At 33.1% G+C, this 16,007-nt stretch overlaps 1 protein-coding gene across 2 annotated transcripts in view; it reads right to left on the bottom strand.

Moving 5' to 3' along the window:
- Ift81 (intraflagellar transport 81) overlaps positions 1-16,007 on the bottom strand; it is a 66,835-nt gene that overhangs the window by 41,996 nt on the left and 8,832 nt on the right. For both annotated transcript variants that reach the window (XM_048785582.1, XM_015502492.2), the window contains exons 6-11: positions 15,503-15,568; positions 14,926-15,036; positions 13,202-13,286; positions 7,942-8,105; positions 6,074-6,169; positions 4,297-4,443 (exon numbers count right to left, since the gene is read on the bottom strand). In XM_048785582.1, coding sequence (XP_048641539.1) covers positions 4,297-4,443; positions 6,074-6,169; positions 7,942-8,105; positions 13,202-13,286; positions 14,926-15,036; positions 15,503-15,568 — 669 coding nt within the window. The remainder of the gene's footprint in view (positions 1-4,296; positions 4,444-6,073; positions 6,170-7,941; positions 8,106-13,201; positions 13,287-14,925; positions 15,037-15,502; positions 15,569-16,007) is intronic.

Genomic DNA, 16,007 nt, shown 5'->3' with positions numbered 1-16,007 from the left:
CAATGAGAAAAAAACAAGCATTTTTAGACACTTCTTTTATCAATAAGGAAAACCAAAGAGCTACTAATTCAAAAGTTTAGTGAAGAACAAATATGTATAGCACTTGTCATCTGCAATCAGAACTAAAATTTGGAGGTAAAATGTCACATCAAGAATATTAGCTTTAGGGCTGGGGATGTGGCTCAAGCGGTAATACGCTGGCCTGGCATGCGCAGGGCACTGGGTTCAATCCTCAGCACCACATAAAAATAAAATAAAGATGTTGTGTCCACTGAAAAAATAAATATTAAAAAATTCTCTCTCTAAGAAAGAAAAAGAATATTAGCTTTAGTGACAGTAGGAAGTATCAAAATGTATATACTGGGGCTGGGGCTCAGTTATAGAGCACTTGCCTAGCATATGTGAGGCACTTGGTTCAATTCTCAGCACCACATAAAATAAATAAAGGTCCATTGACAACTAAAAATATTTTTAAAAAATGTATAAACTTCATTACCAAACTTCAAAAACTCCTCACTGACCTCTGGAAGAAAAATGACAATGGAATATAAATCACTGTAATATGTCTAGGGCTTGTGAAATTTATCCTTATTAACAAGTCATATTCCTAAATCAAGGAATGAAGTTTTAGATCCAAACAAATGGCTGTTACACAGTTTCTACAAAGCCAACATTTTCAATTGATTGCAACTACAACATAGTCTTGTGAACCTTACATACCTTATCCATTCTAACTGTGCCTTAGAGGAGTCAGGGTACCACAGTGTACAGTAGCACAGCTGCAAAAGCGTTTAGGTCTACTTCAGATCTCTACAGCATACTAACTTTGGGACTTTGGGCAAGTTATTAAATTCCTCTGTTTCTTCACTTATAAAATAGAAATAGTACTTACTTCATAGGCATTCTGGGAGGATGAATTAGAATAGATTGTATAATATATAAAATAAATTTACTGCTTAAACCATTTTAGAATTACAGTTCTGTAGCATTAGGTACAGTCATATTATTGTGCATCCATTAACAAGGATGTTTTGGACATACTCGAGACTGAGTGCATAGGAACTGCTCAGTGAATGGCTGCTAAAATAATGCGAATTAGTGCTATCATATTCCATCTTGGATCTGTGTAAATTATTTAATCCTAAACAGAAACCACATCATAGTTATTTCTGCTGAACTGCTCCTAGTTATAGCTTAACAACTGAAACTCTGGTTTCAATTGTTTAGCTATAAACTATATTTCTAACTTTCAAATTCTTCATTCAAGTGAGTAACATAAACATAAAAACATTAGAAGTCAACACATTGAGGGCTGGGGTTGTGGCTCAGTGGTAGAGTGCTCGCCTAGCACATGTGAGATGCTGGGTTTGATCCTCAGCACCATATAAAAATAAATAAATAAAATAAAGGTATTTTGTCCAACTACAACTTAAAAAAAAAAAAAGAAGTCAACACATTGAGCTTACAAATGCCTATCACTGTTCTAAGAGTGTTACAGGTGTAGTCCTTCTACGAGGTGTATATACAGCAACATTCACATTTTACAGCTGAGTACAAAGAGATTAAGAAATTCAAAACAGTTACCCAGTTGATAAATGACAAGGCCAGGAACTGCATTCAAACAACTGAGTTCTAGAACCTGTGCTCTTAAACCATTCTGCCACTGCCTCTAGGTGTGGTAAGCCATTCTTATAGACCGTGGCCGCCATTAGAAGATGGCGCCGGCTTCCACTGTGGCCTGTGATAAACAACTCCTTTTATGGAGAGTTGGCGCGCAATCCCTTACCACCCCATGAGAGAGATCCACGTGGCGGCTTAGGATTGGGATGCGGGGGGCTTTATTAAGCTGTGCTTGGGTGTGCCGGGCGCGGGCGCTAGAAGATGATACATGACTCAAGGCCTGAATAAACTGCTGAAAGAAGAATCCTGTGTCGTGTTTTCCCTTGCCGGCGAGGGGTCGCGACATCTAGGCATATAATGCCACCCACAGGAGTGATTTTGAAAGGATGTCAGATGTTCGGGTTGATGGAACCTTTGAGTTTTTCAGAAGCTTTAATATCCATTATTTCATTGTCCTAGAGACAATGAAGAGCAATTTTTCCTACTTTACATATGAAAAACAAAAAAATTAAATAATTTGTTCAAGGTCAACAGAAAGATGGGAGAGATCTGGATCTTAGCTTGGCCACTTATTAGCTGTGTAATTTTCTAATTTCCCTCACTCAACTGTGAAACAGAAATACTAAAAACACCTCTTACAAGAAGCAAAGAAGTATATGTAAAGCACCTAGTATAGAGTTTTATGTAAAAAGTCTCAATAAATATTAATCCTCCTTTTTCTTATTCTGCATGTGATTCCTGGCAGAGTATTCTTTCCAAACATCATTGATGATTTTCTGGTGATTGCCATGTAATACCAAATCAGAAACCTCAGTAAAGTCCAGCTATCTTATATAGTTTTAGTATAATAAACTTCCTCCCTTTTGTCCATATGGCCTACCATTCTATCAAAGTTGAAAATAAAACTGGCCTACCAAGATTTGTTCTTTATAAAATTATGCATAATGTTCCCCAATACCTTCTGTTCTTTTAGGTAACTGCCAAATAATTTACTTTTCTAGTTTTCGATCAGACATTACTCAAAACATTAAGTTAACCTTACCATTTCCAAAGTTGTAATTTTTCCCCTTAAAAAAAAAAAAGTAGTCTTTTATCTCTCATCAAATACTTCTATTCAGATGATTTCCCAAAAGTAAAGGTTAACAACTGGACACTGGTTTCTTTTCCTTCATATTTACACGCAAGAACATCTAATACTATACTAGATGTCAAATGTGAAATGTGGCCACAATTAGTATTTCTTGTCAACTGGGCAGGATTTTCTTAAGATAAAACTGCTAGGAAGCAGCATGGTCTCTTGTAAAGCAAAATTGCTGTATAATTAATTTTTCTCCCCCCCACAGAAAGCAAAGATACCATGAAGCACATGCTGCTATCCTCCAAGTATCATTTGAAACACTCTCATTCTAAAGCAATCTGGAAGTGGATGTTAAAACCCAAAGGAATTTTTCAATCGAGTGTTGCTTTCCTAGATCTAGTACTTCCCCTACAAGCCAAAAGGCATTTTAGGAGGTTACAATCAGAAACACCACAGAGAAAAATGGTACCATGGAAACAATTCATTTATGTTTGGCACATAATTTGAAGGTTCACTGCCAATTTTTAACAGTATGAATTCATTAACTTTCCAAAGCTAAAAATGAGCTTTGGACATGAGCAGCTTTTCAAAGTAGCTTTTGCTGAGGGTTAGTAGTTCACATAAAATTTCAAAAACCTTTAAGAGTTGGTTGAGTACAGGTAATGTTTAGGAATTCAAATGTGACCCATCATATGATTTTCTAAAAAAGCACCAAGCTAAGACAAGCTATTTGGCTTTATTCACTCAGTTTTTCTTGAGCTAATTTTATGAAAAGAGGATGAGGAATTATATTTTTGTTGCTTGAGTTTAGCTAACAATAAACAATATTATTTTTCCTTCTAATCTTATGAGTCTGACAGTGGATAAATGCAACAGCAGCTATTAAAGCACTGTTTAAAATTTAAAGTACACAGCAACGTAAGATATAACTGCATTGTTTTTTAACTTGTAAGCATCTGTTATGAGGTCATTTTATTGGGCTAGCCTCACTGGCCAAATACACATTATTTTAATTTTATTTGGTACTAGGGATTGAGCCCAGGGATGTTTAACCACTGAGCCACATCCCCAGCCATTTTTTACATTTTATTTAGAGATCTCGCTGACTTGCTTAGTGCTTTGCTTTTTGCTGAGGCTGGCTTTGAACTTGCGATTCTCCTACCTCATCCTCCAGAGCTGCTAGGATTACAGGTGTGTGCCACAGCAACCAACTCCAAATATACATTATTGACCATATTAACTCAGTGATATTTTCTTAACTCTTTATGGAAATACATTTATAAGCAAAAATGAACTTTTATATTGCCTGCTAGTTTCTACTACTCTTGTTTGTCTTTTATAATTTAATGCTTATAATAAATAATTTCAATATAAAAAAGTGAAAACTTGGAATATTTTCTCATAAAATCACTAAGATTTCTCCTATTTTATATAAAGAAATGTCTTAATATTACTGCAAATTATTTTTTCAGTTTTAAATAAGTTTTATAAAATAAGATTAACTACTATCAACATTTGAACTAAGAAAGTCAAAGACATTAATGGTTTAAAGAAAATCCAATATTCATACCCTTGTTCCATGAGATACCTCAACTTACCTCATCTCCTTTCAAAACTTCGGTGCCATCAAATTCACGGGTCTGATTTGTCTTTAATGATACTTCTCTTTCTAGGTTGGCTAACTTCTCCTTGGCTTCCTGCAGTTCCTCAGCTTTGGCTTCTTTTTTACGAGAAATGATGGATGCCTAATTGGGCATTTAATAGAACAAAAGACATATAATAAATTTTCCATTATCTTGTGAAATTACCTATCTTTTAGATCTTATCAAGCTAACTTTTTAGTTTGGCTTCTCCTGACCAGTTCCCTTTTCCTACTCCCCATCATCATCAATTATGTATTTAGCATAAGCATATAATATATACCAAATACCAACTGAAAAACATTTCAGAAGACAAAAGGCCTGACAGATGTCAACAACAAAGAAACAAAAATGTACTAATAAAAACATTAAAGTCTTCTCAACTGCAAATGAAAATACATTCTAGGTAAGTAAACAGAAGCTAACACTGTCAATTGTTTTCCCTTTCACTGGAAGAAAACAAGAATGCTTTATTTTCAGAATTATTACACAGGTCATCTTACCAAATTCAATATCCACACCTTCTTTTTAAAATGAGTTATACTCCACGTATGTATACCTTTATTTTATTTACTTATTTTTATGTGGTGCTGAGTATCGAACCCAGTGCCTCTCATGTGCTAGGCAAGCGCTCTACCACTGAGCCACAACCTCAGCCCCTCAATATCCAGACTTTTTAAAAGAAAGGTTAAAGCCATTTATTATATTTGGAGTATTCTAATAAATAAAATGCAGATTCAAAATCAAACATCTGACTCATCAGAATTATGTTTTGTTAACCTAATCCAAATGGCTGCTCTTAGCCATGAATGCAGCATTTTATTAGCTAGCAACTCTTGGGGGATTTTCCTTAATGAATCATGACCATACTAGTTTAAGAAAAACATCAGCCAAATTGTCTCCCCCCTCTAAAAAAAAAAAGAAAGAAAAAAAGAAATATTCTTTTATCACCTGATGTCATTTTTCAAACAGGAAATACAGTAGAATTTTTTAAAGGATTTGCACTAGAGATTCTCCCTCTCCTGTCATATAGTTTTATATATAAAAATAAATAAATAAAATAAAGGTATTGTGTCCATCTACAACGAAAAATATATGTAAAAAAATCAAAGGAAAAACTATAGCGAACAAGCAGTAGCTTTTATAGAAAAACAAAATTAGTCAGAAGACAATAAAAGGACAGTCCTTGCAAACTAACTTTAAATCTGAAAAGTTTATTGTTTTTGACTCATCAAAGATTATAAATATTTCATTTAAACCACCTAATATAAGCTTTAATTTAAAAATGGAATTCCACATTTACAGATTAAACAAAAAAGACAAAAAGTGCTCTATCAGGGCTGCAGTTGTAGCTCAGTGATACAGTGATTGCCTCGCATGTATGAGGCACTAGGTTCAATTCTCAGCACCCCATATAAATTAATTAATTAATTAAAGGTCCATCAACAACTAAAAAAATATATATTTATATATCCAATGTGGTGACAGAGCTTTTTCATTTTTAAAAGGCACTAAGGAAACAGCTTCATCAGGTATACTGCATTTCAAACTTGAACTGGTATCATTGTGGCTTCCCCACTAATTCTTACTTATAATCTGGAGATCAACAATGACCAAAGAACATTTACTCTTCCTTCTGACTTTAAGACTATGGATAACACATCCAGGGGATTTGATGAAGATGTTCACCAATAAGATCACAGATTTCAGTGAGAGGGTCCAAGTATGGTCTTACCTGTTGCCTATATAGTGAGAGTTTGCCTTCAATTGGCTCATTTCTCATCATCTTCTTTTCAATCAGCTGATTAATTTGTGTGTTTATTTCATTTATCTAAAACAGTATGAAAGTGAAAAATGTTAAAACTCTCCCTACAAAGAAAAAAACTCTCCCTGTTACTACACAAAGTGAAATCTGGCCAAAAGCTTTGAATTTTTAGCTCTTACCATCAGTGATCTGATGGGAGAAACAGTTTCATTAATGTTATGAGTGGATTGTTAGGATTACTTTTAGAAACATTTATATTTCATGATATATATTTGTACAATTTGATTATTTTTCATATCTAAACTATCATGAAGTATTTTACATGAAATATTTATTCATTATTATTAAAAAGATGCTTTCTAAAAATCTGAAGTTATCCCCTCACCTGGGTCATGACTTTCAACTCGTTATTAAATGATAAAGCTAATAGGAATTCATGAACTCAGCTGACAGCTGACATGTATGACATTTAAAACCCTTTATGCACTTAGATCTGTCATTCTTTGATAGCTATCTTCTATCCTAGCCATTAAACCTTTTCAAAATGTAATAAAACTGAATAAATCCTATAGAAGCATATAATTCTTCAACAAATAAAATCAAGACATGGGGCTGGGGTTGTGGCTTAGTGGTAGAGCACTTGCTTAACATGCATGAGGCACTGGGTTTGATCCCCAAAACCACATTAAAAAACAAAAACAAAAACATGGCTTTCAGTATATCTATCCTTTGAAGGGTTGGAATTCTGTTAATTGTATGACTTTAAATTTGATCCAAATCTGATCTGGACATCTAATTTCTCTAAGTGAATTAAAAGAGTAAAATGATCAGAATCACATATTTAATTGTAGTGGTTATTAAGCACATTCAAAGATTAGCAAGTCAAAACCTTTTCATGTTAATTAATTTTTAAAAATATACATTTGATTAATGTTTTATTTCTAGGAAATAAAAATGTAAAATGAAAACAGGTTTCAAGAAAGTTTGGTAATTCCAAGACTGGCAAAAAAGGATAATAAAAAATATCAGCTTTAGCGAGCTGAGAGTGCAGCTCTGTGATAGAGCACTTGCCTGATATGTACTAGACCTTGAGTTCAATTCTCAGCACTTAAAAGTAAAAAAATAAATAAATAAAAATAAATAAATAAATCAGCCAGGCATGGAAGTGCACACCTGTAATCCCAGTGGCTTGGGAGGCTGAGGCAGGAGGATTGCAAGTTCAAAGCCAGCCTAACAAAAGCAAGGCACTAAGCAAATCAGTGAGACCCTATCGCTAAATAAAATACAAAATTAGGGCTGGGAATGTGGCTCAGTGGTTGAGTGCCCCTGAGTTCAATCCCCAGAACCAAAAAGAAAAGAAAATCAGCTTTAAGTATAGAATTACCATAATATTATGCTTAGAAATAAAAATTAATGATATTCGGGCTGGGGATGTGGCTCAAGCGGTAGCGAACTCGCCTGGCAAAGATGTTGTGTCCGCCGAAAACTAAAAAATAAATATTAAAAAAAAATTAATGATATTCAAAGTACTCTAAAATTTGTCATGTAAATGATATATTATGAATACATAAGCCCATAAGTCAATTCATATGTATTAATTTACATATTGAAGTTATTTAGCTTCCTTATCAGTTGACTGGGTTTTTATAACATCATGGAGATTAAGGAACATAACATTCTATAATTCCTCATAAAGGACAACTCCTCAAAAGAGCTGTCAACTCTTAGCATGGTTGACTTCAGTCCTAACTGGGACACTAAAGAAAGCAGTTCATTTAATTTTCACAGACCTGGGGATGAGATAAAATTGGAGCTATAAAAAGATGATTGTCACTTACTTTAGATTCAAGTTCAAGAAGATCAGAATGGTCCATAGCTGGCTCTGAAACCACTTTTTGTAAAAAATGCAATTCCTTTTTCTTGCTCTCTATTTCTTTAGGAAATTTTTCAGTTACCATATATGAGTTAAATTTTATCTCCTCCTCTAGTCTCTTCATTAAACCTTTCAAAAACAAAATAAGTGAATAATCAGCCTGAAAGAGTAGGTATAGTGATAGTCTGTACACTTTTAAATGTAAGACCTGGACAGTATGGCATATCTATTGAAAGCATTCTGTATATCTAGTATGGTGCATTAAAAGATTGGTCACCGGGCTGCAGTTGGAGCTCAGGGGTACAGCACTTGCCTGGCACATGTGAGGCACTGGGTCTGATCTTCAGTACCACATAAAAACAAATAAATAAAAAATAAAGTGGGGCTGGGTTTGTGGCTCAGTGGTAGAGCACTTGCCTGGGTTCGACTCTCAGCACCACATATAAATAAATGAATAAAATAAAGGTCCATCAACACCTAAAAAATACATGTTTAAAAAAATAAAGGTATAAAAAATTATTTTAAAAAAAAGATGGGTCACTGAAATATTTTGATGCTAATTAAAATGATTATGAAAGCAGCAATCTGAATGGAAGAACAAATAATTATAATTATAAAAGTGTGATATTAGGATCTTTCAAACTTTATAAACTAATTTTTTAATATCCCTCAATATGCAAAAATGACATTTGCAGAACTAGACATATTGTTGGATCATATTTTGCCTTCTAAGTTTTTAAGAAATCCATGAACCAGGGCTGGAAATGTAGCTCAGTGGTAAAGGACTTGCATACCATATGGGAAGCCCAGGGTTCAATTCCCAACACCACAAAACAGAAAAAGAAATCCACGAACTAACATGTAAATGAAATCTAACCCAGGTGCTCTTTTATACAAGCAGTTATAAATGCTTTTTTTCTTTTGTAATACTTCTGATGCAGTTTATATTTCTATTCTAATTCATCACAAGCAGTAATTAATATATTATAATTTATCAGTTTCAAACCAATGAAGACATTGCTATAGGTATAAAATCTGGAAAAGAAAAATAAATTATCTACATTCATTAATATTTTAGGTTTGGTAGCTTTTATATTTTAATGTATTAGTTTACAGTTAAGCGTCAACTTAAATTGTATTTTTAAGAGTTAATACTTTTCTTACTTTGGTCAGATGTATGACTATATTGATTTTCAGTGAATAATGATTTTGTTATATAAATTTCCAGCCTAGAAAGCTTTATAAAGTTTATTTCGTATCTTTATTATACATTTACAAAATCTGGCTCAACTTTTTTTTTTTTTTTTTACTATTTTGCTTTTTAGTTGTAGTTGGACAAATATCTTTATTTTATTTATTTATTTATTTTTTATATGATGCTGAGGATCAAACCCAGGGCCTTGCACATGCTAGGCAAGAATCACTCTACCACTGAGTCACAACCCCAATCCCTGGCTTGACTTTTTAAAATGCTGGGTTTCCTGTTTAAGTAATCTATATATGTAAATTGCATAATAAATATGGCCCAAAACCCTCAAATATTTTAAGTTCTGTTGTACCAATAAAACATATAAAAATGCACTAATGGCAAATTTACAAGTTTTCTATTCATGCCTTCAACCTTCCCGCTTTTTCAGGATTGAAGAAAGGGAGAGAAAGAAAAGTGTTTAATGAATCACACTATAATAAAAATCAGGTAATCATTCCTAGGTGGTTTCCAATTAAATCTACATTCCAGTTCCTCTGGCTGTCTGGGTGTTAGATGACTAGCTCCTCCATCTTCAGGTTCTTAAATAAACCTCACGTAACTAGAGATGCATAAATCAAAGCCTAAAATGTTTTTTTAAAATATTTATTTTTTAGTTATAGGTGGACACAATATCTTTATTTTATTTTTATGTGGTGCTGAGGATAGAATCCGGTGCCTCACGCATGGTAGGCTAGCGCTCTACCTCTGAGCCACAACCCCAGCCTGCTAAAATGTTTTTAAAACATAAAATTCTTCAATTATATTTTTTTCTAAAAATGGTTGCCTGGTGATGGGGAGGACAGAAGACATTACAAAGAGGCAAAAGGGGGTAATAGATAATTATTTTCATTAAGAGTTGATATCTTCATCAATGTATACCTATATCAAAACTTACCAAGTATACACTTTATGTGCAGTTTGTTATATTAATTTTACCTCAATAAAGCTGTTAAAATACTAACGCAGAGTTAACATCAAACTTTAAGTTTTTGAGCTGAGGCTGTAGCTCAGTGGCAGAGTGCTTGCCTAGCATGTGTGAGACACTGGGTTTGATCCTCAGCAACACACAAAAATAAATAAATAAAATAAAGGTAAAAAAATAACAAACACTTTTTTAAAATTTAAATTCTTTTATAGAGCTGAAACTAGTCAAATGTTTCTATGCAAAATTTTTAAATCATTATCTTTAAATATCCTGGAGAAAAGAAATATAAAGTCACCAAGATCACAGCAAACTTTTAGATTAAAAACGCTCTGAAAGCTTCTCACTGATCCTGTGTAATTTACTGAATGGTTTCTCTTATGTAATAAATTTCATGAGTGTATAGTATGTACAGTTATATTAACTTCAGTGAATGCTTTATAATATGGCTGTTATGCTACAAAATCACAAATTACATTGTCATACTAAAACTACTTTTTATGTTAATTAAGTAAATAGAAATAAACTCTGCAAACCATTTTTTTGTTGTTATTACAAAAATTAGACACTAAATACCAAAATTAGACAAACATCTGATTAATTTATTCTTTCCCTAGGCTACTGAACAAAACTCTTATCCATTTTCCAGAAAGATGTAAACAAAGCAGGAACTCCCACCCACAAAATACATATATCACATACATAATGCATTTCTATCTATATTTTCAGCCATTTTTTTCTCACTTGGCCTCCTAACAATGGGAAAGATAATTTTTCTTTGTATCCACAAATTTAATAAATATTCTATTAAGTATTTGGGAGTTGAGAGTTGAGACGTAATTTTGAATGGAAAGAAAAATTATCAATAGGTATTATCAATAATAGGTACTATTTGTAAAACTTATTGGTATTAATTTTAAAACAGCTGTACTTTAATGGATTTCTTTTGAAGATTCATCTTAATTTTTTATAATAAAGATGTAAAGTAACCTTACATCAAAATCAAAGAACATATACTAAACAGATATAAGTTGTCCTATAGAAAAAAATTTTACTTTTGTGTTGAAAATTAACATTCTCCTAAAAGCAGAAGAAACTTAGGGGCTGGGGTTACAGCTCAGTGGTAACCAAAAGGCTTGCCTTGCAGTGTGAAGCAATGGGTTCGAGAACCACATAAAAGAATAAATAAATAAAATAAAGTTATAAAAAAATAGAAACTTAGTAAATAAAGAATCAAGTGATACCAACAATTAAGTGCATGCTTACTTTCAGTTATTGCTTGAATTAGAATTTATGACTGCACTGAGTGAGATTATGTGGAAAGTCAAAAGTTGACATATATCAACTATTCATCATATAAGAAATATTGCCCTACTTTCTTAAATTTCAATTACGCATGTCTTTTTTCCTTGATTTTTAGGTGTCTCAACTGTAAGATACCATGAAATAGATTACAAATACCATGTTAAAAGTAAGATATACGGGCTGGGGATATAGTTCAGTTAATAGAGTGCTTGCCTCACATGCATTAGGTCTTGGGTTCAATCCCCAGCACCAAAAAAAAAAGTTAAGATGTATACCAACCACAAAAACAACTAAAATAAGAAAAAAAACTGGTGTCTAGAATTAGGGAAACACAATATTATTGAAATATAATTTACATGCCATAGAATTCACCCATTTAGTATATGATTTAATGGCTTTCAGTATAGCACAATCGTGCAACTATAAGCACCATCAATTTTAGAACATTATTATCAATTCCAAGAGAAGTCTCCAAACGCTACAGCAGTTATTTCCTCTCTCTCCAGTTCCCCCCAATCACGCAGCTGTGCTCTGAGCTCTAGACAGCCACTAATTTGATTTCTGTCTTTATGAATTTGCTTATTTTGGACACTTCATATAAATGGGTTCACACAATATGTATGTGACTGATATCTTTTACTTAGCCATGTTTTTGAGGTTCATACATGCCATAAGCTTCATGGATATATCAATGTTTCATTCTTTTTTTGTGGAAGAATAATACTCCATTGTGTAGATATGCCACATTTTGTTAATTCATTCATTATCTTAGGGACATAAGGGTTGTTTCTTTCTCTTTTTTTTTTTTGGCTATTATGAATAATGTTGCTATGAACATTTGTGTTGAAGTTTTTGTGTGGACATGTGTTTTCAATTCTCGTGGGTATATACCTAAGAATGGAAATGCTGGTTCATATGGTAACTTTTATGTTTAACATTTTGAGGAACTGCTAAGCTGTTTCCCAAAGCAGCTGCATCATTTTGCACTCCCACAAAGCAATACATGAGAGTCCCAATTTTTCCACATTCTTGTCAACACTTGTAATTTTATATGCCTTTTTATTACAGACACTTTACGTATTGCATCTGTAATATTTTATAGATTACTATAAAAAGAGGAATTAACCCTCTATCAGCTAGATATTTATGTTGTAATATCTCTCAAATACAAATGATAGCTTTGTACTACTCTTCCAATGTGTGCAGCCTCCCTCCTAATGAGCTAAAAACTTTCAATATACCTAGGATGGGTTTGGTGGTATGATCTGGGGTATCAGAACAACGTATCATTTGTGTAGACCTATGTAACAGAGCCAGGAATGCCCACATCATTAGTACTGTTATTCTACAAACCAAAACATGAAAAACACTCAGTTTTAAGGGCTTAGTATCTTTTTTTTTCTTTATAGCCCTGGTTCTAAAGCAACCATTCCCATTTTTCCATTCATCTTTTTCATAACATCCATTCCAAGTACTTATATAAGTGTACACTGGAGGGCTTTTCTTGCCAGTCATTATCATTTTCTTTGCCCTAACTGAAAAACTGGTCAATTTTTATTTTTTTTTTTTTTTGAGGGGTGGGTATGAATTTTTTTTTTTTACGAAGATGAAACCTTATAGTTGGAAAATGATGCTCCAAAATACTGAGCTATCACTTGATAATAATTAATTCCCATTAATCTACTACTTTCAGGAATATTTTTTAAATAATATTTTATAATGGCAGATATTATATAATATTCCACTTACTTTCAGGCTTTGCATCTGCTGCAGCATGGCGCATACTTTTCAGCTGGTTTTGTACTCTTTGCAATCTCTGCACTGCATGAAATAGCTTTAAAATACAATTAGATTTGTGACTTGCTTAATGTATTAAAAACTTATCACTCACATAGGCAAACAATAGGAAATACACATAATTCTTTCTTTTTTAAAATGGATTTTAGTTGTAGATGGACACAACATCTTTATTTTATTTATTTATTCTTATGTGGTACTGAGGATTCAACTCAGTGCCTCATGCATGCTAAGCGAGTACTCCACCACTGAGCCTCAGCCCCAGCCTCTACATATACTTCTTATAATATAAAAGGAACAAATATTAAGAGCTAAGAAAATTGCTGTTAAATAAAAAATGTAACTGGTTCTCTCAATTCCTTTTCATGTAAATTTTTTTTTTTTTTTTTTTTAATCTTTCAGGGCTGGGGTTGTGGCTCAGTGGTAGAGCACGCACCTTGCACATGTGAGGCACTGGGTTAGATCCTCAGCACAACATAAAAATAAATAAAAGTATTGTGTCCATCTACAACCAAAAATATATGTAAAAAAAAAAAATCTTTCAGAAAAATTTTCTGTAGGGCTGGAGTTGTGGCTCAGAGGTAGAGCACTTGCCTAGCGTGAGGCACTGGGTTCAATCCTCAGCACCACATAAAATAAAAAATAAAGATATTGTGCCCACCTGTAACTAAAAAATAAATATTAAAATTTTTTTCTTTAGTTATTTGTTGAATTTGGGGATTAAGGAAAAATATTTGTTAAGAAATAAATGCATCAGGCTTTTCTCATTATAGCAGGTTTTCTTAATCCTAAGAAATGCTAACAATTGCTATCTCAGAATCAAAAACTAATGCTAAATAACCATTCAAGGCTTAGAAAATGCAGATTACTGATGCAGAGAAAGTACTATGCTGCCAAATCAAGCTCCAATACAGCTAAATATCTAAACTTCCAATGTAGTCAAAAATAAAATTGATTTGAATATATATTTTTTAAATGTATATTTATTTTAGATTTAAATGTACCTTTATTTTATTTACTTATATGTGGTGCTGAGACTCGAACCCAGGCAAGCACTCTACCACTGAGCCACAACCCCAGCTCCTGTTATATATATATATATATATATATTATTTTTAAAAAATCTTTGTTCTATTTATTTATTTTTATGTGGTGCTGAGGATTGAACCCAGTGTCTCATACTTGCTAGGCAAGTGCTGTACCACTATAATATATTTTTATATTAGCCCCTATAATATATTTTTAATGTACAAGTCTACTCAGATTTCAAGATAGATTTTTAATAAATAAAAGTAATACTTTCTGGCCAGATTATTTTTTTCTTGTGATTTTGAACCTGTTCATGATTCACTTATTTGCCACTAGAGTAAAATGTAGATCAGTGGAACAAAAAGGATGTTCCTATAGTCCCAGAATCTAAAGACATCCTTTAGAAATTCTATAAAGTTCATGAGCAGTTAATCTTACTGCTTAACATTATAATAAATCTGTAATACTGGAACATGAGCTAAGAATCAACCAAAAAAATATAGATACAAAGTATAGCACCCAAAAGGAGGTATTGTTGTTGCTGTTGGTGCCACAAAATACAATTCTAAAATTCTTTGCTCTTTACATTTGAATTACCAGAAGGAGCAATTTCTTTCATCCTGAGAATACAAACTTTTTGTGGATACCTGATTCTTTTGTTCCTGTTTCTGTTGTGCAAGAAATTCTTCTCTCTCTTTTTCAACTCGAAGTTGCCTTGCTATTTTAAGCATCCGTTGATGATTCTGAACTGTCTCCACCTACAGTAAGGGAATAAGTAGTACATGTTACTGTCAGGTTTGAGAAATAAATTAGCATGTCACGTGACACAGACATCCACTTATCATTTCCTTTTGGTAAACAGTACTCCCTAGAGATGACAGCAAAGCTCTAGACTCCAGGTCCTTAAAAGTTTTGGGCTACTGCCTACGGAGATTCCCTTTCCCTCAATGTCGTTTGAGTTCATCCTCAGATGTACAACCATGCCTGGCTTAATCTTTATTTGCATTCCTAAATCTTTGCCAGTCCTTAGGACTTCGGGCCAAATTCTACAGTGCTAATTCTTTTTTTTTTTTTTTAAATATTTATTTATTTTAGTTCTTGGCGGACACAACATCTTTGTTTGTATGTGGTGCTGAGGATCGAACCCGGGCCGCACACATGCCAGGCGAGCGCGCTACTGCTTGAGCCACATCCCCAGCCCCATAGTGCTAATTCTTTCCTTACCCTTTTCTTCAAACGTTCAACTCTCTTAATGAGCTGATCCTTTTCTTCTTCCATTGCACTAATATCCTAAAAAGTAGTAAAGAGGACATTAAAAACTTAGAAATGAGATAATATTTTTATACGATTATGCATCGACCATTTTCATCATTTAGAACCAGAGCAGTAAGGAACAAAAATTCTCTTTTGGACAAAGGGCATTTCTATTTTTCCCTCGGGTTCTTTATGAAGGGTAATTTTTTTGGCAACTTGGTTTTCATCTAGAAAAGCAACTAAAGCAGGTTAAAACGCAGCAAGGTGAAGCTGCCAACTGACACATCTGTGTTCTGATTCCAAATATGGGCACATGATTTTTTAAAGATTCTCTATAATGGAAAGTGTGCAGGTCTAAATACATGAACAACAGCTGCTGACATCCCATCTGCTCTGTTAAATGCCAAACCATGTATTCTGCCAATTTTCCATCAAAATTATTTTTAAGGCTATGGTGATTTTAAGACATAAATTA

This window comes from Marmota marmota, unplaced genomic scaffold (assembly GCF_001458135.2).
Source record: "Marmota marmota marmota unplaced genomic scaffold, marMar, whole genome shotgun sequence".
NCBI classification, from domain to species: domain Eukaryota; kingdom Metazoa; phylum Chordata; class Mammalia; order Rodentia; family Sciuridae; genus Marmota; species Marmota marmota.
Note: the sequence above shows the minus strand (reverse complement) of the source record. Positions and strands in the feature narration are given on the sequence as shown.